Source organism: Periplaneta americana, chromosome 1, assembly GCF_040183065.1.
Source record: "Periplaneta americana isolate PAMFEO1 chromosome 1, P.americana_PAMFEO1_priV1, whole genome shotgun sequence".
Taxonomy (NCBI): domain Eukaryota; kingdom Metazoa; phylum Arthropoda; class Insecta; order Blattodea; family Blattidae; genus Periplaneta; species Periplaneta americana.
The window spans coordinates 133,978,926-134,002,264 of NC_091117.1; the positions used below are offsets into that span (position 1 = coordinate 133,978,926).

General features: G+C 54.7%; 1 protein-coding gene across 1 annotated transcript in view; it reads right to left on the minus strand.

The window, feature by feature from the left end:
- dpy (dumpy) overlaps nt 1–23,339 on the minus strand; it is a 673,297-nt gene that overhangs the window by 134,310 nt on the left and 515,648 nt on the right. Inside the window, exons 88-125 of the mRNA XM_069827690.1 lie at nt 20,934–21,269; nt 20,524–20,829; nt 20,127–20,432; nt 19,679–20,002; nt 19,249–19,578; nt 18,808–19,122; nt 18,374–18,709; nt 17,743–18,048; nt 17,194–17,499; nt 16,746–17,069; nt 16,316–16,645; nt 15,875–16,189; nt 15,441–15,776; nt 14,810–15,115; nt 14,261–14,566; nt 13,813–14,136; nt 13,383–13,712; nt 12,942–13,256; nt 12,508–12,843; nt 11,877–12,182; nt 11,328–11,633; nt 10,880–11,203; nt 10,450–10,779; nt 10,009–10,323; nt 9,575–9,910; nt 8,944–9,249; nt 8,395–8,700; nt 7,947–8,270; nt 7,517–7,846; nt 7,055–7,390; nt 3,709–4,044; nt 3,078–3,383; nt 2,529–2,834; nt 2,081–2,404; nt 1,651–1,980; nt 1,210–1,524; nt 776–1,111; nt 145–450 (exon numbers count right to left, since the gene is read on the minus strand). Of these exons, the coding sequence (XP_069683791.1) occupies nt 145–450; nt 776–1,111; nt 1,210–1,524; nt 1,651–1,980; nt 2,081–2,404; nt 2,529–2,834; nt 3,078–3,383; nt 3,709–4,044; nt 7,055–7,390; nt 7,517–7,846; nt 7,947–8,270; nt 8,395–8,700; nt 8,944–9,249; nt 9,575–9,910; nt 10,009–10,323; nt 10,450–10,779; nt 10,880–11,203; nt 11,328–11,633; nt 11,877–12,182; nt 12,508–12,843; nt 12,942–13,256; nt 13,383–13,712; nt 13,813–14,136; nt 14,261–14,566; nt 14,810–15,115; nt 15,441–15,776; nt 15,875–16,189; nt 16,316–16,645; nt 16,746–17,069; nt 17,194–17,499; nt 17,743–18,048; nt 18,374–18,709; nt 18,808–19,122; nt 19,249–19,578; nt 19,679–20,002; nt 20,127–20,432; nt 20,524–20,829; nt 20,934–21,269 (12,165 nt within the window). The remainder of the gene's footprint in view (nt 1–144; nt 451–775; nt 1,112–1,209; nt 1,525–1,650; nt 1,981–2,080; nt 2,405–2,528; nt 2,835–3,077; nt 3,384–3,708; nt 4,045–7,054; nt 7,391–7,516; nt 7,847–7,946; nt 8,271–8,394; nt 8,701–8,943; nt 9,250–9,574; nt 9,911–10,008; nt 10,324–10,449; nt 10,780–10,879; nt 11,204–11,327; nt 11,634–11,876; nt 12,183–12,507; nt 12,844–12,941; nt 13,257–13,382; nt 13,713–13,812; nt 14,137–14,260; nt 14,567–14,809; nt 15,116–15,440; nt 15,777–15,874; nt 16,190–16,315; nt 16,646–16,745; nt 17,070–17,193; nt 17,500–17,742; nt 18,049–18,373; nt 18,710–18,807; nt 19,123–19,248; nt 19,579–19,678; nt 20,003–20,126; nt 20,433–20,523; nt 20,830–20,933; nt 21,270–23,339) is intronic.

Genomic DNA, 23,339 nt, shown 5'->3' on the forward strand with positions numbered 1-23,339 from the left:
ATACTCGTAAAGCAACACTAGGCTAAGTATAGCAAACTGATCGAAAGCCAAAGCAACCGTTCTCAGACGGCACTACCACTACTAGTACTAATACTATTATTACTCATTAATTCAAGGCACCAACAACACTCGTGGCTTACGTACGCGGCACGGGTCTGCATTGGACGAATGGATTGCCAGACATGCCCTGTGGGCAACTGCACATCGGGATGTGATTCACGACGTCGCACGTGGCACCCTGCCCACAAGTTCCGGGGCAGGGGTCGCTGCACTTGTTTCGGATACAGGCCCTGTCTCTCGGGCAGTCGGTACTTAGGACGCACTCAGGGCGACACCCGGCGTACGGGTCTCCTTGGTATTCCGGAAGGCACGTGCAAGTTCCATCCTGACACTGGGCGTTCGGCCCGCAGGGAGACGGGTTGCATGGGTCTGACTGTACAGGTTCGGGAGCTGAAATCCAAGCAAGACCTGGCTGTGAGGAACAGCGGCGACGGCTCGCACGGGAAATAATGGCATTAAGTCCCCCTGTCTGGCAAGCGCTTCCCCTCTGTTGTGTACGTGTCATTGCGTGTGTCTGTATGTGCGACTGTGTACGTTTCCTCTTTGTGTCCCTCACCTATCACTGTCACAACTCCCCCAACCATCTACTGCGACATTTTCTCTATTCTGTGCAAAAGTCAAGGCGATGATGCATCATCGGCACTACTGTGCACACGCCAAACAAAAGGGAAAGCTTATGTTTAATAAAAGAGCAAACAATCCATCTCTTGCTTACGTGGCGGAGGTTTCGGGAAGCAGTTGGTGAAGGGGTCTCCTGTGTATCCTTCCGGACATGTGCACACGGGCGTGTGGTTGATGACATTGCACTGGGCTCCTGCACCGCAAGACCCCGGACACGGGTCGCGACACCTCTCTCTCATGCAAGCTCTGTTGCTGGGACATTCCGAGTTAATGCTGCACTCCGGTCGGCAGTTGGGAGGAACTCCCATGTAATTAGCCAGGCAAGAGCAAGACGGGGCACCTCCAATATCTCGGCATTGGGAGTTGGGTCCGCACGGAGACGGAACGCACGGGTCCACGACCACTGGGGCTGCTGGCCGCGTGGGAGGAGCTACAAGAACAAAGGCAAGCTACCGTCAGGCACCGCGGACTCTCACTCATGGCTCAGGAAAATCACAGCTACAACACAAGACGTCTCAGGGGGCTTACGTGGGATGGCGAAACATCTGGAGAACGGGTCTCCTGTGAAACCCTGGCGACAGCTACAAATCGGGCTGTGGTTGATCACCTCGCAGCGGGTGTTGAGGCCGCACGGCCCTGGGCACGGATCAACGCACTTCTGATTCAGGCAGGCTCTGTTCTGGGGGCATTCCGAGCTCACCACACACTCGGGTCGACAGCCCGGCGGACTACCGATGTAAGTGGGCAGGCATGAGCACACGCCCTGTCCGTTGACTTGCTTACACTGACTGTTGGGCCCGCACGGGGACGGGTTGCACGGATCTCCGGGCTCTGCTTGCACAGCTGCGGGACGGAATAGACAAAGAACATGATCAAATGGGGAGGGGGAGGAACGCCCTCTACGGGGGCAGACAAACACTACCGCCAACTCAAAATGCAATCAGTCACTATCGACTGGCAAGTTCTTACGTTCTGGTGGCTGAAGGTTGCAGAATCTGAAGGGATCGCCGGTGTAGCCCGGGCGGCAGGTGCAAGACGGCAAGTGGTTCACAACCTGGCAGTCGGCGTTCGGACCACAGGTGCCCGGACAAGGATCCTGGCACCTGTTGCGTATGCAGGCGCGGTTCGACGCGCAGTCCGTGTTCAACACGCATTCCGGCCGACAACCTTCGTAAGGGTTACCCACATAGTCGGGGAGGCAGGCGCACGAGCCTGCTCCGTTCTGTTCCCTACACACTGCGTTCGGTCCGCAGGGGGACGGCACGCAGGGGGTCGGTCTTTCCTGGGGAAGCGGCTCCGCTGAAAGGGACCAAGTCGTGGGCGGTCAGGCAAAAACAGTCCCAATTCACAAACGACAACAATTCACAAACACAACTACTTAGGCAGGAAACTCCCTTACCCTGCTGCACCACGCACTGCGTGAACGGGTCTCCGGTGAAGCCCGCTGCACACACGCACGTGGGCGTGTGGCTCACCACTCGGCATTCCGCATTGGCTCCGCAGGACCCAGGACAAGGGTCTCGACACTTCAGGTTGATACAAGCCAGGTGGCTTGCGCACTCGCTATTGCTCACGCATTCCGGCCGACAGTTGGGCGGAGAGCCCGTGTAATCGGGTAGGCAAGAGCATGAGGGGCTATCCCCGGCCACCTGGCACACAGCGTTCGGCCCACACGGTGAAGGCTGACAGGGGTTCTGGGGAGCAGCCTGAACAGGCGTCTCGGCTAGATGGGTGGAACAACAATCAGGACGTCACTCACGGGGAACATGCAAATTTCAACCCTTCAATGTCAACGACACACAAACATGCAAGAACCAATACAGCACAAGACAAGGACGGTGTCTTACGTATGGGCTGGCATCTGACGAACGGGTCTCCCGTGAATCGAGGCGGGCAGCTACAGATCGGGTTGTGGTTCACTACTTCGCAGCGAGCTCCCACGCCACACGTGCCTGGGCACGGGTTCCTACACTTCTGGTTGCTGCATGCCTCATTCTGACCACACTCTGAGCTCACTACACACTCCGGCCTGCACGCCGGAGGACTGCCTATGAAGCCTGGCACGCACGAGCACACCGCTTGCCCGTTAATTTCGCGGCACTGACTGTTGGGTCCGCATGGCGACGGGCTGCACGGCAGCGTCACAACAGGTGCTACATACAGGAAGGAAGAAAGACAGAAACAAGAGTTACACACACGGAGAGAGAAAGAGACAGAGAGCGAGAGAGAAGCACTGAATGCAAGACGGACCTATACTCGTAAAGCAACACTAGGCTAAGTATAGCAAACTGATCGAAAGCCAAAGCAACCGTTCTCAGACGGCACTACCACTACTAGTACTAATACTATTATTACTCATTAATTCAAGGCACCAACAACACTCGTGGCTTACGTACGCGGCACGGGTCTGCATTGGACGAATGGATTGCCAGACATGCCCTGTGGGCAACTGCACATCGGGATGTGATTCACGACGTCGCACGTGGCACCCTGCCCACAAGTTCCGGGGCAGGGGTCGCTGCACTTGTTTCGGATACAGGCCCTGTCTCTCGGGCAGTCGGTACTTAGGACGCACTCAGGGCGACACCCGGCGTACGGGTCTCCTTGGTATTCCGGAAGGCACGTGCAAGTTCCATCCTGACACTGGGCGTTCGGCCCGCAGGGAGACGGGTTGCATGGGTCTGACTGTACAGGTTCGGGAGCTGAAATCCAAGCAAGACCTGGCTGTGAGGAACAGCGGCGACGGCTCGCACGGGAAATAATGGCATTAAGTCCCCCTGTCTGGCAAGCGCTTCCCCTCTGTTGTGTACGTGTCATTGCGTGTGTCTGTATGTGCGACTGTGTACGTTTCCTCTTTGTGTCCCTCACCTATCACTGTCACAACTCCCCCAACCATCTACTGCGACATTTTCTCTATTCTGTGCAAAAGTCAAGGCGATGATGCATCATCGGCACTACTGTGCACACGCCAAACAAAAGGGAAAGCTTATGTTTAATAAAAGAGCAAACAATCCATCTCTTGCTTACGTGGCGGAGGTTTCGGGAAGCAGTTGGTGAAGGGGTCTCCTGTGTATCCTTCCGGACATGTGCACACGGGCGTGTGGTTGATGACATTGCACTGGGCTCCTGCACCGCAAGACCCCGGACACGGGTCGCGACACCTCTCTCTCATGCAAGCTCTGTTGCTGGGACATTCCGAGTTAATGCTGCACTCCGGTCGGCAGTTGGGAGGAACTCCCATGTAATTAGCCAGGCAAGAGCAAGACGGGGCACCTCCAATATCTCGGCATTGGGAGTTGGGTCCGCACGGAGACGGAACGCACGGGTCCACGACCACTGGGGCTGCTGGCCGCGTGGGAGGAGCTACAAGAACAAAGGCAAGCTACCGTCAGGCACCGCGGACTCTCACTCATGGCTCAGGAAAATCACAGCTACAACACAAGACGTCTCAGGGGGCTTACGTGGGATGGCGAAACATCTGGAGAACGGGTCTCCTGTGAAACCCTGGCGACAGCTACAAATCGGGCTGTGGTTGATCACCTCGCAGCGGGTGTTGAGGCCGCACGGCCCTGGGCACGGATCAACGCACTTCTGATTCAGGCAGGCTCTGTTCTGGGGGCATTCCGAGCTCACCACACACTCGGGTCGACAGCCCGGCGGACTACCGATGTAAGTGGGCAGGCATGAGCACACGCCCTGTCCGTTGACTTGCTTACACTGACTGTTGGGCCCGCACGGGGACGGGTTGCACGGATCTCCGGGCTCTGCTTGCACAGCTGCGGGACGGAATAGACAAAGAACATGATCAAATGGGGAGGGGGAGGAACGCCCTCTACGGGGGCAGACAAACACTACCGCCAACTCAAAATGCAATCAGTCACTATCGACTGGCAAGTTCTTACGTTCTGGTGGCTGAAGGTTGCAGAATCTGAAGGGATCGCCGGTGTAGCCCGGGCGGCAGGTGCAAGACGGCAAGTGGTTCACAACCTGGCAGTCGGCGTTCGGACCACAGGTGCCCGGACAAGGATCCTGGCACCTGTTGCGTATGCAGGCGCGGTTCGACGCGCAGTCCGTGTTCAACACGCATTCCGGCCGACAACCTTCGTAAGGGTTACCCACATAGTCGGGGAGGCAGGCGCACGAGCCTGCTCCGTTCTGTTCCCTACACACTGCGTTCGGTCCGCAGGGGGACGGCACGCAGGGGGTCGGTCTTTCCTGGGGAAGCGGCTCCGCTGAAAGGGACCAAGTCGTGGGCGGTCAGGCAAAAACAGTCCCAATTCACAAACGACAACAATTCACAAACACAACTACTTAGGCAGGAAACTCCCTTACCCTGCTGCACCACGCACTGCGTGAACGGGTCTCCGGTGAAGCCCGCTGCACACACGCACGTGGGCGTGTGGCTCACCACTCGGCATTCCGCATTGGCTCCGCAGGACCCAGGACAAGGGTCTCGACACTTCAGGTTGATACAAGCCAGGTGGCTTGCGCACTCGCTATTGCTCACGCATTCCGGCCGACAGTTGGGCGGAGAGCCCGTGTAATCGGGTAGGCAAGAGCATGAGGGGCTATCCCCGGCCACCTGGCACACAGCGTTCGGCCCACACGGTGAAGGCTGACAGGGGTTCTGGGGAGCAGCCTGAACAGGCGTCTCGGCTAGATGGGTGGAACAACAATCAGGACGTCACTCACGGGGAACATGCAAATTTCAACCCTTCAATGTCAACGACACACAAACATGCAAGAACCAATACAGCACAAGACAAGGACGGTGTCTTACGTATGGGCTGGCATCTGACGAACGGGTCTCCCGTGAATCGAGGCGGGCAGCTACAGATCGGGTTGTGGTTCACTACTTCGCAGCGAGCTCCCACGCCACACGTGCCTGGGCACGGGTTCCTACACTTCTGGTTGCTGCATGCCTCATTCTGACCACACTCTGAGCTCACTACACACTCCGGCCTGCACGCCGGAGGACTGCCTATGAAGCCTGGCACGCACGAGCACACCGCTTGCCCGTTAATTTCGCGGCACTGACTGTTGGGTCCGCATGGCGACGGGCTGCACGGCAGCGTCACAACAGGTGCTACATACAGGAAGGAAGAAAGACAGAAACAAGAGTTACACACACGGAGAGAGAAAGAGACAAGAGCGAGAGAGAAGCACTGAATGCAAGACGGACCTATACTCGTAAAGCAACACTAGGCTAAGTATAGCAAACTGATCGAAAGCCAAAGCAACCGTTCTCAGACGGCACTACCACTACTAGTACTAATACTATTATTACTCATTAATTCAAGGCACCAACACAACTCGTGGCTTACGTACGCGGCACGGGTCTGCATTGGACGCAATGGATTGCCAGACATGCCCTGTGGGCAACTGCACATCGGGATGTGATTCACGACGTCGCACGTGGCACCCTGCCCACAAGTTCCGGGGCAGGGGTCGCTGCACTTGTTTCGGATACAGGCCCTGTCTCTCGGGCAGTCGGTACTTAGGACGCACTCAGGGCGACACCCGGCGTACGGGTCTCCTTGGTATTCCGGAAGGCACGTGCAAGTTCCATCCTGACACTGGCGTTCGGCCCGCAGGAGACGGGTTGCATGGGTCTGACTGTACAGGTTCGGGACGTGAAATCCAAGCAAGACCTGGCTGTGAGGAACAGCGGCGACGGCTCGCACGGGAAATAATGGCATTAAGTCCCCTGTCTGGCAAGCGCTTCCCCTCTGTTGTGTACGTGTCATTGCGTGTGTCTGTATGTGCGACTGTGTACGTTTCCTCTTTGTGTCCCTCACCTATCACTGTCACAACTCCCCCAACCATCTACTGCGACATTTTCTCTATTCTGTGCAAAAGTCAAGGCGATGATGCATCATCGGCACTACTGTGCACACGCCAACAAAAGGGAAATCTTATGTTTAATAAAAGAGCAAACAATCCATCTCTTGCTTACGTGGCGGAGGTTTCGGGAAGCAGTTGGTGAAGGGGTCTCCTGTGTATCCTTCCGACATGTGCACACGGGCGTGTGGTTGATGACATTGCACTGGGCTCCTGCACCGCAAGACCCCGGACACGGGTCGCGACACCTCTCTCTCATTGCAAGCTCTGTTGCTGGGACATTCCGAGTTAATGCTGCACTCCGGTCGGCAGTTGGGAGGAACTCCCCATGTAATTAGCCAGCAAGAGCAAGACGGGGCACCTCCAATATCTCGGCATTGGGAGTTGGGTCCGCACGGAGACGGAACGCACGCACGGGTCCACGACCACTGGGGCTGCTGGCCGCGTGGGAGGAGCTACAAGAACAAAGGCAAGCTACCGTCAGGCACCGCGGACTCTCACTCATGGCTCAGGAAAATCACAGCTACAACACAAGACGTCTCAGGGGGCTTACGTGGGATGGCGAAACATCTGGAGAACGGGTCTCCTGTGAAACCCTGGCGACAGCTACAAATCGGGCTGTGGTTGATCACCTCGCAGCGGGTGTTGAGGCCGCACGGCCCTGGGCACGGATCAACGCACTTCTGATTCAGGCAGGCTCTGTTCTGGGGGCATTCCGAGCTCACCACACACTCGGGTCGACAGCCCGGCGGACTACCGATGTAAGTGGGCAGGCATGAGCACACGCCCTGTCCGTTGACTTGCTTACACTGACTGTTGGGCCCGCACGGGGACGGGTTGCACGGATCTCCGGGCTCTGCTTGCACAGCTGCGGGACGGAATAGACAAAGAACATGATCAAATGGGGAGGGGGAGGAACGCCCTCTACGGGGGCAGACAAACACTACCGCCAACTCAAAATGCAATCAGTCACTATCGACTGGCAAGTTCTTACGTTCTGGTGGCTGAAGGTTGCAGAATCTGAAGGGATCGCCGGTGTAGCCCGGGCGGCAGGTGCAAGACGGCAAGTGGTTCACAACCTGGCAGTCGGCGTTCGGACCACAGGTGCCCGGACAAGGATCCTGGCACCTGTTGCGTATGCAGGCGCGGTTCGACGCGCAGTCCGTGTTCAACACGCATTCCGGCCGACAACCTTCGTAAGGGTTACCCACATAGTCGGGGAGGCAGGCGCACGAGCCTGCTCCGTTCTGTTCCCTACACACTGCGTTCGGTCCGCAGGGGGACGGCACGCAGGGGGTCGGTCTTTCCTGGGGAAGCGGCTCCGCTGAAAGGGACCAAGTCGTGGGCGGTCAGGCAAAAACAGTCCCAATTCACAAACGACAACAATTCACAAACACAACTACTTAGGCAGGAAACTCCCTTACCCTGCTGCACCACGCACTGCGTGAACGGGTCTCCGGTGAAGCCCGCCGCACACACGCACGTGGGCGTGTGGCTCACCACTCGGCATTCCGCATTGGCTCCGCAGGACCCAGGACAAGGGTCTCGACACTTCAGGTTGATACAAGCCAGGTGGCTTGCGCACTCGCTATTGCTCACGCATTCCGGCCGACAGTTGGGCGGAGAGCCCGTGTAATCGGGTAGGCAAGAGCATGAGGGGCTATCCCCGGCCACCTGGCACACAGCGTTCGGCCCACACGGTGAAGGCTGACAGGGGTTCTGGGGAGCAGCCTGAACAGGCGTCTCGGCTAGATGGGTGGAACAACAATCAGGACGTCACTCACGGGGAACATGCAAATTTCAACCCTTCAATGTCAACGACACACAAACATGCAAGAACCAATACAGCACAAGACAAGGACGGTGTCTTACGTATGGGCTGGCATCTGACGAACGGGTCTCCCGTGAATCGAGGCGGGCAGCTACAGATCGGGTTGTGGTTCACTACTTCGCAGCGAGCTCCCACGCCACACGTGCCTGGGCACGGGTTCCTACACTTCTGGTTGCTGCATGCCTCATTCTGACCACACTCTGAGCTCACTACACACTCCGGCCTGCACGCCGGAGGACTGCCTATGAAGCCTGGCACGCACGAGCACACCGCTTGCCCGTTAATTTCGCGGCACTGACTGTTGGGTCCGCATGGCGACGGGCTGCACGGCAGCGTCACAACAGGTGCTACATACAGGAAGGAAGAAAGACAGAAACAAGAGTTACACACACGGAGAGAGAAAGAGACAGAGAGCGAGAGAGAAGCACTGAATGCAAGACGGACCTATACTCGTAAAGCAACACTAGGCTAAGTATAGCAAACTGATCGAAAGCCAAAGCAACCGTTCTCAGACGGCACTACCACTACTAGTACTAATACTATTATTACTCATTAATTCAAGGCACCAACAACACTCGTGGCTTACGTACGCGGCACGGGTCTGCATTGGACGAATGGATTGCCAGACATGCCCTGTGGGCAACTGCACATCGGGATGTGATTCACGACGTCGCACGTGGCACCCTGCCCACAAGTTCCGGGGCAGGGGTCGCTGCACTTGTTTCGGATACAGGCCCTGTCTCTCGGGCAGTCGGTACTTAGGACGCACTCAGGGCGACACCCGGCGTACGGGTCTCCTTGGTATTCCGGAAGGCACGTGCAAGTTCCATCCTGACACTGGGCGTTCGGCCCGCAGGGAGACGGGTTGCATGGGTCTGACTGTACAGGTTCGGGAGCTGAAATCCAAACAAGACCTGGCTGTGAGGAACAGCGGCGACGGCTCGCACGGGAAATAATGGCATTAAGTCCCCCTGTCTGGCAAGCGCTTCCCCTCTGTTGTGTACGTGTCATTGCGTGTGTCTGTATGTGCGACTGTGTACGTTTCCTCTTTGTGTCCCTCACCTATCACTGTCACAACTCCCCCAACCATCTACTGCGACATTTTCTCTATTCTGTGCAAAAGTCAAGGCGATGATGCATCATCGGCACTACTGTGCGCACGCCAAACAAAAGGGAAAGCTTATGTTTAATAAAAGAGCAAACAATCCATCTCTTGCTTACGTGGCGGAGGTTTCGGGAAGCAGTTGGTGAAGGGGTCTCCTGTGTATCCTTCCGGACATGTGCACACGGGCGTGTGGTTGATGACATTGCACTGGGCTCCTGCACCGCAAGACCCCGGACACGGGTCGCGACACCTCTCTCTCATGCAAGCTCTGTTGCTGGGACATTCCGAGTTAATGCTGCACTCCGGTCGGCAGTTGGGAGGAACTCCCATGTAATTAGCCAGGCAAGAGCAAGACGGGGCACCTCCAATATCTCGGCATTGGGAGTTGGGTCCGCACGGAGACGGAACGCACGGGTCCACGACCACTGGGGCTGCTGGCCGCGTGGGAGGAGCTACAAGAACAAAGGCAAGCTACCGTCAGGCACCGCGGACTCTCACTCATGGCTCAGGAAAATCACAGCTACAACACAAGACGTCTCAGGGGGCTTACGTGGGATGGCGAAACATCTGGAGAACGGGTCTCCTGTGAAACCCTGGCGACAGCTACAAATCGGGCTGTGGTTGATCACCTCGCAGCGGGTGTTGAGGCCGCACGGCCCTGGGCACGGATCAACGCACTTCTGATTCAGGCAGGCTCTGTTCTGGGGGCATTCCGAGCTCACCACACACTCGGGTCGACAGCCCGGCGGACTACCGATGTAAGTGGGCAGGCATGAGCACACGCCCTGTCCGTTGACTTGCTTACACTGACTGTTGGGCCCGCACGGGGACGGGTTGCACGGATCTCCGGGCTCTGCTTGCACAGCTGCGGGACGGAATAGACAAAGAACATGATCAAATGGGGAGGGGGAGGAACGCCCTCTACGGGGGCAGACAAACACTACCGCCAACTCAAAATGCAATCAGTCACTATCGACTGGCAAGTTCTTACGTTCTGGTGGCTGAAGGTTGCAGAATCTGAAGGGATCGCCGGTGTAGCCCGGGCGGCAGGTGCAAGACGGCAAGTGGTTCACAACCTGGCAGTCGGCGTTCGGACCACAGGTGCCCGGACAAGGATCCTGGCACCTGTTGCGTATGCAGGCGCGGTTCGACGCGCAGTCCGTGTTCAACACGCATTCCGGCCGACAACCTTCGTAAGGGTTACCCACATAGTCGGGGAGGCAGGCGCACGAGCCTGCTCCGTTCTGTTCCCTACACACTGCGTTCGGTCCGCAGGGGGACGGCACGCAGGGGGTCGGTCTTTCCTGGGGAAGCGGCTCCGCTGAAAGGGACCAAGTCGTGGGCGGTCAGGCAAAAACAGTCCCAATTCACAAACGACAACAATTCACAAACACAACTACTTAGGCAGGAAACTCCCTTACCCTGCTGCACCACGCACTGCGTGAACGGGTCTCCGGTGAAGCCCGCTGCACACACGCACGTGGGCGTGTGGCTCACCACTCGGCATTCCGCATTGGCTCCGCAGGACCCAGGACAAGGGTCTCGACACTTCAGGTTGATACAAGCCAGGTGGCTTGCGCACTCGCTATTGCTCACACATTCCGGCCGACAGTTGGGCGGAGAGCCCGTGTAATCGGGTAGGCAAGAGCATGAGGGGCTATCCCCGGCCACCTGGCACACAGCGTTCGGCCCACACGGTGAAGGCTGACAGGGGTTCTGGGGAGCAGCCTGAACAGGCGTCTCGGCTAGATGGGTGGAACAACAATCAGGACGTCACTCACGGGGAACATGCAAATTTCAACCCTTCAATGTCAACGACACACAAACATGCAAGAACCAATACAGCACAAGACAAGGACGGTGTCTTACGTATGGGCTGGCATCTGACGAACGGGTCTCCCGTGAATCGAGGCGGGCAGCTACAGATCGGGTTGTGGTTCACTACTTCGCAGCGAGCTCCCACGCCACACGTGCCTGGGCACGGGTTCCTACACTTCTGGTTGCTGCATGCCTCATTCTGACCACACTCTGAGCTCACTACACACTCCGGCCTGCACGCCGGAGGACTGCCTATGAAGCCTGGCACGCACGAGCACACCGCTTGCCCGTTAATTTCGCGGCACTGACTGTTGGGTCCGCATGGCGACGGGCTGCACGGCAGCGTCACAACAGGTGCTACATACAGGAAGGAAGAAAGACAGAAACAAGAGTTACACACACGGAGAGAGAAAGAGACAGAGAGCGAGAGAGAAGCACTGAATGCAAGACGGACCTATACTCGTAAAGCAACACTAGGCTAAGTATAGCAAACTGATCGAAAGCCAAAGCAACCGTTCTCAGACGGCACTACCACTACTAGTACTAATACTATTATTACTCATTAATTCAAGGCACCAACAACACTCGTGGCTTACGTACGCGGCACGGGTCTGCATTGGACGAATGGATTGCCAGACATGCCCTGTGGGCAACTGCACATCGGGATGTGATTCACGACGTCGCACGTGGCACCCTGCCCACAAGTTCCGGGGCAGGGGTCGCTGCACTTGTTTCGGATACAGGCCCTGTCTCTCGGGCAGTCGGTACTTAGGACGCACTCAGGGCGACACCCGGCGTACGGGTCTCCTTGGTATTCCGGAAGGCACGTGCAAGTTCCATCCTGACACTGGGCGTTCGGCCCGCAGGGAGACGGGTTGCATGGGTCTGACTGTACAGGTTCGGGAGCTGAAATCCAAACAAGACCTGGCTGTGAGGAACAGCGGCGACGGCTCGCACGGGAAATAATGGCATTAAGTCCCCCTGTCTGGCAAGCGCTTCCCCTCTGTTGTGTACGTGTCATTGCGTGTGTCTGTATGTGCGACTGTGTACGTTTCCTCTTTGTGTCCCTCACCTATCACTGTCACAACTCCCCCAACCATCTACTGCGACATTTTCTCTATTCTGTGCAAAAGTCAAGGCGATGATGCATCATCGGCACTACTGTGCGCACGCCAAACAAAAGGGAAAGCTTATGTTTAATAAAAGAGCAAACAATCCATCTCTTGCTTACGTGGCGGAGGTTTCGGGAAGCAGTTGGTGAAGGGGTCTCCTGTGTATCCTTCCGGACATGTGCACACGGGCGTGTGGTTGATGACATTGCACTGGGCTCCTGCACCGCAAGACCCCGGACACGGGTCGCGACACCTCTCTCTCATGCAAGCTCTGTTGCTGGGACATTCCGAGTTAATGCTGCACTCCGGTCGGCAGTTGGGAGGAACTCCCATGTAATTAGCCAGGCAAGAGCAAGACGGGGCACCTCCAATATCTCGGCATTGGGAGTTGGGTCCGCACGGAGACGGAACGCACGGGTCCACGACCACTGGGGCTGCTGGCCGCGTGGGAGGAGCTACAAGAACAAAGGCAAGCTACCGTCAGGCACCGCGGACTCTCACTCATGGCTCAGGAAAATCACAGCTACAACACAAGACGTCTCAGGGGGCTTACGTGGGATGGCGAAACATCTGGAGAACGGGTCTCCTGTGAAACCCTGGCGACAGCTACAAATCGGGCTGTGGTTGATCACCTCGCAGCGGGTGTTGAGGCCGCACGGCCCTGGGCACGGATCAACGCACTTCTGATTCAGGCAGGCTCTGTTCTGGGGGCATTCCGAGCTCACCACACACTCGGGTCGACAGCCCGGCGGACTACCGATGTAAGTGGGCAGGCATGAGCACACGCCCTGTCCGTTGACTTGCTTACACTGACTGTTGGGCCCGCACGGGGACGGGTTGCACGGATCTCCGGGCTCTGCTTGCACAGCTGCGGGACGGAATAGACAAAGAACATGATCAAATGGGGAGGGGGAGGAACGCCCTCTACGGGGGCAGACAAACACTACCGCCAACTCAAAATGCAATCAGTCACTATCGACTGGCAAGTTCTTACGTTCTGGTGGCTGAAGGTTGCAGAATCTGAAGGGATCGCCGGTGTAGCCCGGGCGGCAGGTGCAAGACGGCAAGTGGTTCACAACCTGGCAGTCGGCGTTCGGACCACAGGTGCCCGGACAAGGATCCTGGCACCTGTTGCGTATGCAGGCGCGGTTCGACGCGCAGTCCGTGTTCAACACGCATTCCGGCCGACAACCTTCGTAAGGGTTACCCACATAGTCGGGGAGGCAGGCGCACGAGCCTGCTCCGTTCTGTTCCCTACACACTGCGTTCGGTCCGCAGGGGGACGGCACGCAGGGGGTCGGTCTTTCCTGGGGAAGCGGCTCCGCTGAAAGGGACCAAGTCGTGGGCGGTCAGGCAAAAACAGTCCCAATTCACAAACGACAACAATTCACAAACACAACTACTTAGGCAGGAAACTCCCTTACCCTGCTGCACCACGCACTGCGTGAACGGGTCTCCGGTGAAGCCCGCCGCACACACGCACGTGGGCGTGTGGCTCACCACTCGGCATTCCGCATTGGCTCCGCAGGACCCAGGACAAGGGTCTCGACACTTCAGGTTGATACAAGCCAGGTGGCTTGCGCACTCGCTATTGCTCACGCATTCCGGCCGACAGTTGGGCGGAGAGCCCGTGTAATCGGGTAGGCAAGAGCATGAGGGGCTATCCCCGGCCACCTGGCACACAGCGTTCGGCCCACACGGTGAAGGCTGACAGGGGTTCTGGGGAGCAGCCTGAACAGGCGTCTCGGCTAGATGGGTGGAACAACAATCAGGACGTCACTCACGGGGAACATGCAAATTTCAACCCTTCAATGTCAACGACACACAAACATGCAAGAACCAATACAGCACAAGACAAGGACGGTGTCTTACGTATGGGCTGGCATCTGACGAACGGGTCTCCCGTGAATCGAGGCGGGCAGCTACAGATCGGGTTGTGGTTCACTACTTCGCAGCGAGCTCCCACGCCACACGTGCCTGGGCACGGGTTCCTACACTTCTGGTTGCTGCATGCCTCATTCTGACCACACTCTGAGCTCACTACACACTCCGGCCTGCACGCCGGAGGACTGCCTATGAAGCCTGGCACGCACGAGCACACCGCTTGCCCGTTAATTTCGCGGCACTGACTGTTGGGTCCGCATGGCGACGGGCTGCACGGCAGCGTCACAACAGGTGCTACATACAGGAAGGAAGAAAGACAGAAACAAGAGTTACACACACGGAGAGAGAAAGAGACAGAGAGCGAGAGAGAAGCACTGAATGCAAGACGGACCTATACTCGTAAAGCAACACTAGGCTAAGTATAGCAAACTGATCGAAAGCCAAAGCAACCGTTCTCAGACGGCACTACCACTACTAGTACTAATACTATTATTACTCATTAATTCAAGGCACCAACAACACTCGTGGCTTACGTACGCGGCACGGGTCTGCATTGGACGAATGGATTGCCAGACATGCCCTGTGGGCAACTGCACATCGGGATGTGATTCACGACGTCGCACGTGGCACCCTGCCCACAAGTTCCGGGGCAGGGGTCGCTGCACTTGTTTCGGATACAGGCCCTGTCTCTCGGGCAGTCGGTACTTAGGACGCACTCAGGGCGACACCCGGCGTACGGGTCTCCTTGGTATTCCGGAAGGCACGTGCAAGTTCCATCCTGACACTGGGCGTTCGGCCCGCAGGGAGACGGGTTGCATGGGTCTGACTGTACAGGTTCGGGAGCTGAAATCCAAGCAAGACCTGGCTGTGAGGAACAGCGGCGACGGCTCGCACGGGAAATAATGGCATTAAGTCCCCCTGTCTGGCAAGCGCTTCCCCTCTGTTGTGTACGTGTCATTGCGTGTGTCTGTATGTGCGACTGTGTACGTTTCCTCTTTGTGTCCCTCACCTATCACTGTCACAACTCCCCCAACCATCTACTGCGACATTTTCTCTATTCTGTGCAAAAGTCAAGGCGATGATGCATCATCGGCACTACTGTGCACACGCCAAACAAAAGGGAAAGCTTATGTTTAATAAAAGAGCAAACAATCCATCTCTTGCTTACGTGGCGGAGGTTTCGGGAAGCAGTTGGTGAAGGGGTCTCCTGTGTATCCTTCCGGACATGTGCACACGGGCGTGTGGTTGATGACATTGCACTGGGCTCCTGCACCGCAAGACCCCGGACACGGGTCGCGACACCTCTCTCTCATGCAAGCTCTGTTGCTGGGACATTCCGAGTTAATGCTGCACTCCGGTCGGCAGTTGGGAGGAACTCCCATGTAATTAGCCAGGCAAGAGCAAGACGGGGCACCTCCAATATCTCGGCATTGGGAGTTGGGTCCGCACGGAGACGGAACGCACGGGTCCACGACCACTGGGGCTGCTGGCCGCGTGGGAGGAGCTACAAGAACAAAGGCAAGCTACCGTCAGGCACCGCGGACTCTCACTCATGGCTCAGGAAAATCACAGCTACAACACAAGACGTCTCAGGGGGCTTACGTGGGATGGCGAAACATCTGGAGAACGGGTCTCCTGTGAAACCCTGGCGACAGCTACAAATCGGGCTGTGGTTGATCACCTCGCAGCGGGTGTTGAGGCCGCACGGCCCTGGGCACGGATCAACGCACTTCTGATTCAGGCAGGCTCTGTTCTGGGGGCATTCCGAGCTCACCACACACTCGGGTCGACAGCCCGGCGGACTACCGATGTAAGTGGGCAGGCATGAGCACACGCCCTGTCCGTTGACTTGCTTACACTGACTGTTGGGCCCGCACGGGGACGGGTTGCACGGATCTCCGGGCTCTGCTTGCACAGCTGCGGGACGGAATAGACAAAGAACATGATCAAATGGGGAGGGGGAGGAACGCCCTCTACGGGGGCAGACAAACACTACCGCCAACTCAAAATGCAATCAGTCACTATCGACTGGCAAGTTCTTACGTTCTGGTGGCTGAAGGTTGCAGAATCTGAAGGGATCGCCGGTGTAGCCCGGGCGGCAGGTGCAAGACGGCAAGTGGTTCACAACCTGGCAGTCGGCGTTCGGACCACAGGTGCCCGGACAAGGATCCTGGCACCTGTTGCGTATGCAGGCGCGGTTCGACGCGCAGTCCGTGTTCAACACGCATTCCGGCCGACAACCTTCGTAAGGGTTACCCACATAGTCGGGGAGGCAGGCGCACGAGCCTGCTCCGTTCTGTTCCCTACACACTGCGTTCGGTCCGCAGGGGGACGGCACGCAGGGGGTCGGTCTTTCCTGGGGAAGCGGCTCCGCTGAAAGGGACCAAGTCGTGGGCGGTCAGGCAAAAACAGTCCCAATTCACAAACGACAACAATTCACAAACACAACTACTTAGGCAGGAAACTCCCTTACCCTGCTGCACCACGCACTGCGTGAACGGGTCTCCGGTGAAGCCCGCCGCACACACGCACGTGGGCGTGTGGCTCACCACTCGGCATTCCGCATTGGCTCCGCAGGACCCAGGACAAGGGTCTCGACACTTCAGGTTGATACAAGCCAGGTGGCTTGCGCACTCGCTATTGCTCACGCATTCCGGCCGACAGTTGGGCGGAGAGCCCGTGTAATCGGGTAGGCAAGAGCATGAGGGGCTATCCCCGGCCACCTGGCACACAGCGTTCGGCCCACACGGTGAAGGCTGACAGGGGTTCTGGGGAGCAGCCTGAACAGGCGTCTCGGCTAGATGGGTGGAACAACAATCAGGACGTCACTCACGGGGAACATGCAAATTTCAACCCTTCAATGTCAACGACACACAAACATGCAAGAACCAATACAGCACAAGACAAGGACGGTGTCTTACGTATGGGCTGGCATCTGACGAACGGGTCTCCCGTGAATCGAGGCGGGCAGCTACAGATCGGGTTGTGGTTCACTACTTCGCAGCGAGCTCCCACGCCACACGTGCCTGGGCACGGGTTCCTACACTTCTGGTTGCTGCATGCCTCATTCTGACCACACTCTGAGCTCACTACACACTCCGGCCTGCACGCCGGAGGACTGCCTATGAAGCCTGGCACGCACGAGCACACCGCTTGCCCGTTAATTTCGCGGCACTGACTGTTGGGTCCGCATGGCGACGGGCTGCACGGCAGCGTCACAACAGGTGCTACATACAGGAAGGAAGAAAGACAGAAACAAGAGTTACACACACGGAGAGAGAAAGAGACAGAGAGCGAGAGAGAAGCACTGAATGCAAGACGGACCTATACTCGTAAAGCAACACTAGGCTAAGTATAGCAAACTGATCGAAAGCCAAAGCAACCGTTCTCAGACGGCACTACCACTACTAGTACTAATACTATTATTACTCATTAATTCAAGGCACCAACAACACTCGTGGCTTACGTACGCGGCACGGGTCTGCATTGGACGAATGGATTGCCAGACATGCCCTGTGGGCAACTGCACATCGGGATGTGATTCACGACGTCGCACGTGGCACCCTGCCCACAAGTTCCGGGGCAGGGGTCGCTGCACTTGTTTCGGATACAGGCCCTGTCTCTCGGGCAGTCGGTACTTAGGACGCACTCAGGGCGACACCCGGCGTACGGGTCTCCTTGGTATTCCGGAAGGCACGTGCAAGTTCCATCCTGACACTGGGCGTTCGGCCCGCAGGGAGACGGGTTGCATGGGTCTGACTGTACAGGTTCGGGAGCTGAAATCCAAGCAAGACCTGGCTGTGAGGAACAGCGGCGACGGCTCGCACGGGAAATAATGGCATTAAGTCCCCCTGTCTGGCAAGCGCTTCCCCTCTGTTGTGTACGTGTCATTGCGTGTGTCTGTATGTGCGACTGTGTACGTTTCCTCTTTGTGTCCCTCACCTATCACTGTCACAACTCCCCCAACCATCTACTGCGACATTTTCTCTATTCTGTGCAAAAGTCAAGGCGATGATGCATCATCGGCACTACTGTGCACACGCCAAACAAAAGGGAAAGCTTATGTTTAATAAAAGAGCAAACAATCCATCTCTTGCTTACGTGGCGGAGGTTTCGGGAAGCAGTTGGTGAAGGGGTCTCCTGTGTATCCTTCCGGACATGTGCACACGGGCGTGTGGTTGATGACATTGCACTGGGCTCCTGCACCGCAAGACCCCGGACACGGGTCGCGACACCTCTCTCTCATGCAAGCTCTGTTGCTGGGACATTCCGAGTTAATGCTGCACTCCGGTCGGCAGTTGGGAGGAACTCCCATGTAATTAGCCAGGCAAGAGCAAGACGGGGCACCTCCAATATCTCGGCATTGGGAGTTGGGTCCGCACGGAGACGGAACGCACGGGTCCACGACCACTGGGGCTGCTGGCCGCGTGGGAGGAGCTACAAGAACAAAGGCAAGCTACCGTCAGGCACCGCGGACTCTCACTCATGGCTCAGGAAAATCACAGCTACAACACAAGACGTCTCAGGGGGCTTACGTGGGATGGCGAAACATCTGGAGAACGGGTCTCCTGTGAAACCCTGGCGACAGCTACAAATCGGGCTGTGGTTGATCACCTCGCAGCGGGTGTTGAGGCCGCACGGCCCTGGGCACGGATCAACGCACTTCTGATTCAGGCAGGCTCTGTTCTGGGGGCATTCCGAGCTCACCACACACTCGGGTCGACAGCCCGGCGGACTACCGATGTAAGTGGGCAGGCATGAGCACACGCCCTGTCCGTTGACTTGCTTACACTGACTGTTGGGCCCGCACGGGGACGGGTTGCACGGATCTCCGGGCTCTGCTTGCACAGCTGCGGGACGGAATAGACAAAGAACATGATCAAATGGGGAGGGGGAGGAACGCCCTCTACGGGGGCAGACAAACACTACCGCCAACTCAAAATGCAATCAGTCACTATCGACTGGCAAGTTCTTACGTTCTGGTGGCTGAAGGTTGCAGAATCTGAAGGGATCGCCGGTGTAGCCCGGGCGGCAGGTGCAAGACGGCAAGTGGTTCACAACCTGGCAGTCGGCGTTCGGACCACAGGTGCCCGGACAAGGATCCTGGCACCTGTTGCGTATGCAGGCGCGGTTCGACGCGCAGTCCGTGTTCAACACGCATTCCGGCCGACAACCTTCGTAAGGGTTACCCACATAGTCGGGGAGGCAGGCGCACGAGCCTGCTCCGTTCTGTTCCCTACACACTGCGTTCGGTCCGCAGGGGGACGGCACGCAGGGGGTCGGTCTTTCCTGGGGAAGCGGCTCCGCTGAAAGGGACCAAGTCGTGGGCGGTCAGGCAAAAACAGTCCCAATTCACAAACGACAACAATTCACAAACACAACTACTTAGGCAGGAAACTCCCTTACCCTGCTGCACCACGCACTGCGTGAACGGGTCTCCGGTGAAGCCCGCTGCACACACGCACGTGGGCGTGTGGCTCACCACTCGGCATTCCGCATTGGCTCCGCAGGACCCAGGACAAGGGTCTCGACACTTCAGGTTGATACAAGCCAGGTGGCTTGCGCACTCGCTATTGCTCACGCATTCCGGCCGACAGTTGGGCGGAGAGCCCGTGTAATCGGGTAGGCAAGAGCATGAGGGGCTATCCCCGGCCACCTGGCACACAGCGTTCGGCCCACACGGTGAAGGCTGACAGGGGTTCTGGGGAGCAGCCTGAACAGGCGTCTCGGCTAGATGGGTGGAACAACAATCAGGACGTCACTCACGGGGAACATGCAAATTTCAACCCTTCAATGTCAACGACACACAAACATGCAAGAACCAATACAGCACAAGACAAGGACGGTGTCTTACGTATGGGCTGGCATCTGACGAACGGGTCTCCCGTGAATCGAGGCGGGCAGCTACAGATCGGGTTGTGGTTCACTACTTCGCAGCGAGCTCCCACGCCACACGTGCCTGGGCACGGGTTCCTACACTTCTGGTTGCTGCATGCCTCATTCTGACCACACTCTGAGCTCACTACACACTCCGGCCTGCACGCCGGAGGACTGCCTATGAAGCCTGGCACGCACGAGCACACCGCTTGCCCGTTAATTTCGCGGCACTGACTGTTGGGTCCGCAAGGCGAGGGATTGCAGGGATTCCGTGCTGTTTCCGCTGAGAATATAAAATATAATTTATTTAAATAATTGGTATATGCTAATCTGGTATTTGTATATTTGGAATTAAATTATAAATAATTTCTTACGTGGTAATAATCTGCAGCTGACGAATGGGTTGCCTGTGTAGCCACTGGCACAGCTACATATAGGTATGTGGTTGACAACAGAACACTGTGCATTTTGGCCACATGTTCCTAGGCAAGGATCGACACATTTGTTTCTTATACAAGCTCTATTCCTTTGGCATTCTGTGCTTATTACGCATTCCGGTCTGCAAGCTGAGTACGGGTCTCCTTGATAATCTGGGAGACAAGTGCAAAGCCCACTTTGACATTCTGCATTGGGGCCGCAAGGTGATGGATTACATGGATCATTCACCACTGGTTCACGAGCTGGAATTGAGAATTGTGAGATTTTAAGTTTCCTCATCATTAATTCAATTAGGTATTAATAAGTAACTTGGAAGATCATATGAAATTTAAAAATATATTCTTACGTGGAATGGGGTTGGGTGTACAGCTTGTAAATGGATCTCCTGTAAATCCTTGTTGACACATACAAGTAGGAATATGATTGACAATGTTGCACTGTGCTCCTGTACCACATGATCCTGGGCATGGATCGCGACATTTTTCTCTTATACATGCCTGGTTGCTGGGACATTCTGAATTTATAACACATTCTGGTCTACAGTTCGGTGGTATTCCAATGAACATTGGTAAACATGAACATGATGGTGAGCCTCCAATGTTTCGGCATTGAGAGTTAGGACCACATGGGGATGGAATACAAGGGTCTACCGGCGCTTGCTGAATAGGTGGTAATGCTGGAGCTGCAAAAAAGCGTATACTATTTAGTGAATCTCGTCAGTAGGAGGTCTACAGTCTGAATTTCAAGCTATTTTCAGAATTGAATAAAATAACTGCAACTTTGAATATGTAGTCTATAAATAAAGGTTAACGAGATTTTTTTCAACATGACTGAGTTCTTTTTTTTTTTTAATAGATATTTTATTTTGGGCAAGATAAAGGTTGGTAATATTTTGAAACTAATAATATTATGGCTGTTCTTTTTGAGAAATTTTTTACAATTTTACTGAGCAAGAGGATCAATGTATAAAGGGAATGTTCGTGGACAAGTTTCTGCACAAAACAGGTCCTTCTCTCGCTCAGTAAAATTGTAAAAAATTCTGAAAAAGTACTATCATAATATTATTAGTATCACAATATTACTAACCTTTACCCTACTTTCTTTCACCTATATGCAATGTAGTAATGGAAGAAATATGTGTTAATGGCAATGACTGTGGTTTATTTACCTCTGCTACAATATTTAATAGATCTTCGTCAATTTGTACGGGATTCTTTCTTGAGCAATGGGACTTATGTATACTCCGGATCAGTATAACTAACCTTGTGGAATTTGAACATAATAAATAATTAATAATACCGGTATTAATATTAATATCAATACATAATTCAGTTGTGTTGTGATTCCAATTCAACATTATAATTGAGATAAGTGTAGTTAAATAAGATATAACTTATAGATCTATTTGGTATGAAACACGCATGTGGCTAATGGACAGATTTGTATTAAAATGTTCAAGAGAGGAAACAGCATGGTAGCGACTTAGAAGTATTTTAAATTAAAATACATACCGGCAGGGCCGCCGAGAAGGGGGGGGGGGCAAAGGGGGCGAGTGTATATGGGCCTGTGAACAATAAGGGCCCATCAGATTAAGTGAATCTGATTACTTTAAAATTATCACGAATAATTATTCGTAGATACATACGGGTAGTACAAAATTTTGTAAGAACATTTGTTACATAAATTTGACATATTAACTCAACAATAGTAGAATTAATACAAATTACCACTTCATACGTAAATATTTGACTTTTATATAATAGAATATCGGTTTCCCGCATTAATGTTCACAGACACGACAATTGAAGGCCCCAGCATTTGCCTGAATTATGTTCCTGTCGCTTGTACTGAACACATTCAATTATTTATTTGCTTGTCCTTTTTAACTACCAAACCCCCGATCGCCCACCACAATATGCTAGTGGACTCTCTCAAACCAAAATTGCAGGATACGTTTCTTTTTCAGTACAGTGTATGCTTTGTGTCGAAACTTTCGTCTTTTCGTTGTCGTTTGTCTAGTAAATTCTGTTCATCAGTGTTACCGGTTATAGTTTAACTGCACACTGGACAAGTACAGGCATAATTCGGGAGCTGAGAAGCACAAGGAGAGACAGAAAAAATTGGAAGATATTAATATGGGTGCTAGACTACGTGAGATATTAACAAAGAAATCAGTGATGAGCCGAAATATTTAAAATCAATTCATGCCTCTAATTTAGGGCCAACCCAGTGGTCCAGGCCTATCCAAAAATATGCGAAATTTTGCGTTTTTTATGGAAAATACTCAACATTAAAACTAAACCATGGATCCAGAGCAATAGTTACAGTCGATAGCATTAAGGTAAGAAGTAAAAAAGGTGTTCATTTCTTCAAGAGCCAATTTAACTGAGTTGGGTTGGGCCTAAAAAATTGCGTGGCAGCTATAAAAAGAAGGAAGCCGTGGAGGCTACTGAATTGTTACATCAGCTAGAAAAATTTGACACATTTTATTTGGTATGTTTAGACGATATTCTTGCTCTTGCAAACTCATTATCGGAAGCACCTCAGTCTCCAAAAATGGATATTAGTAAATGTTCGTCCTTCATTAAGGCAATGATATAAAACTTTTCAAAGCTCTGAAACGAAGAAAAATTCTACTATCATGTCAAGCACGAGGCTTTGTAATCTACCAATTCTATCCATTGAGAGGGAGAAAAGTTTGGATCTATTGAAGGACCCATCATCATCGATCGACAGATTCGTTGCTAGGAAA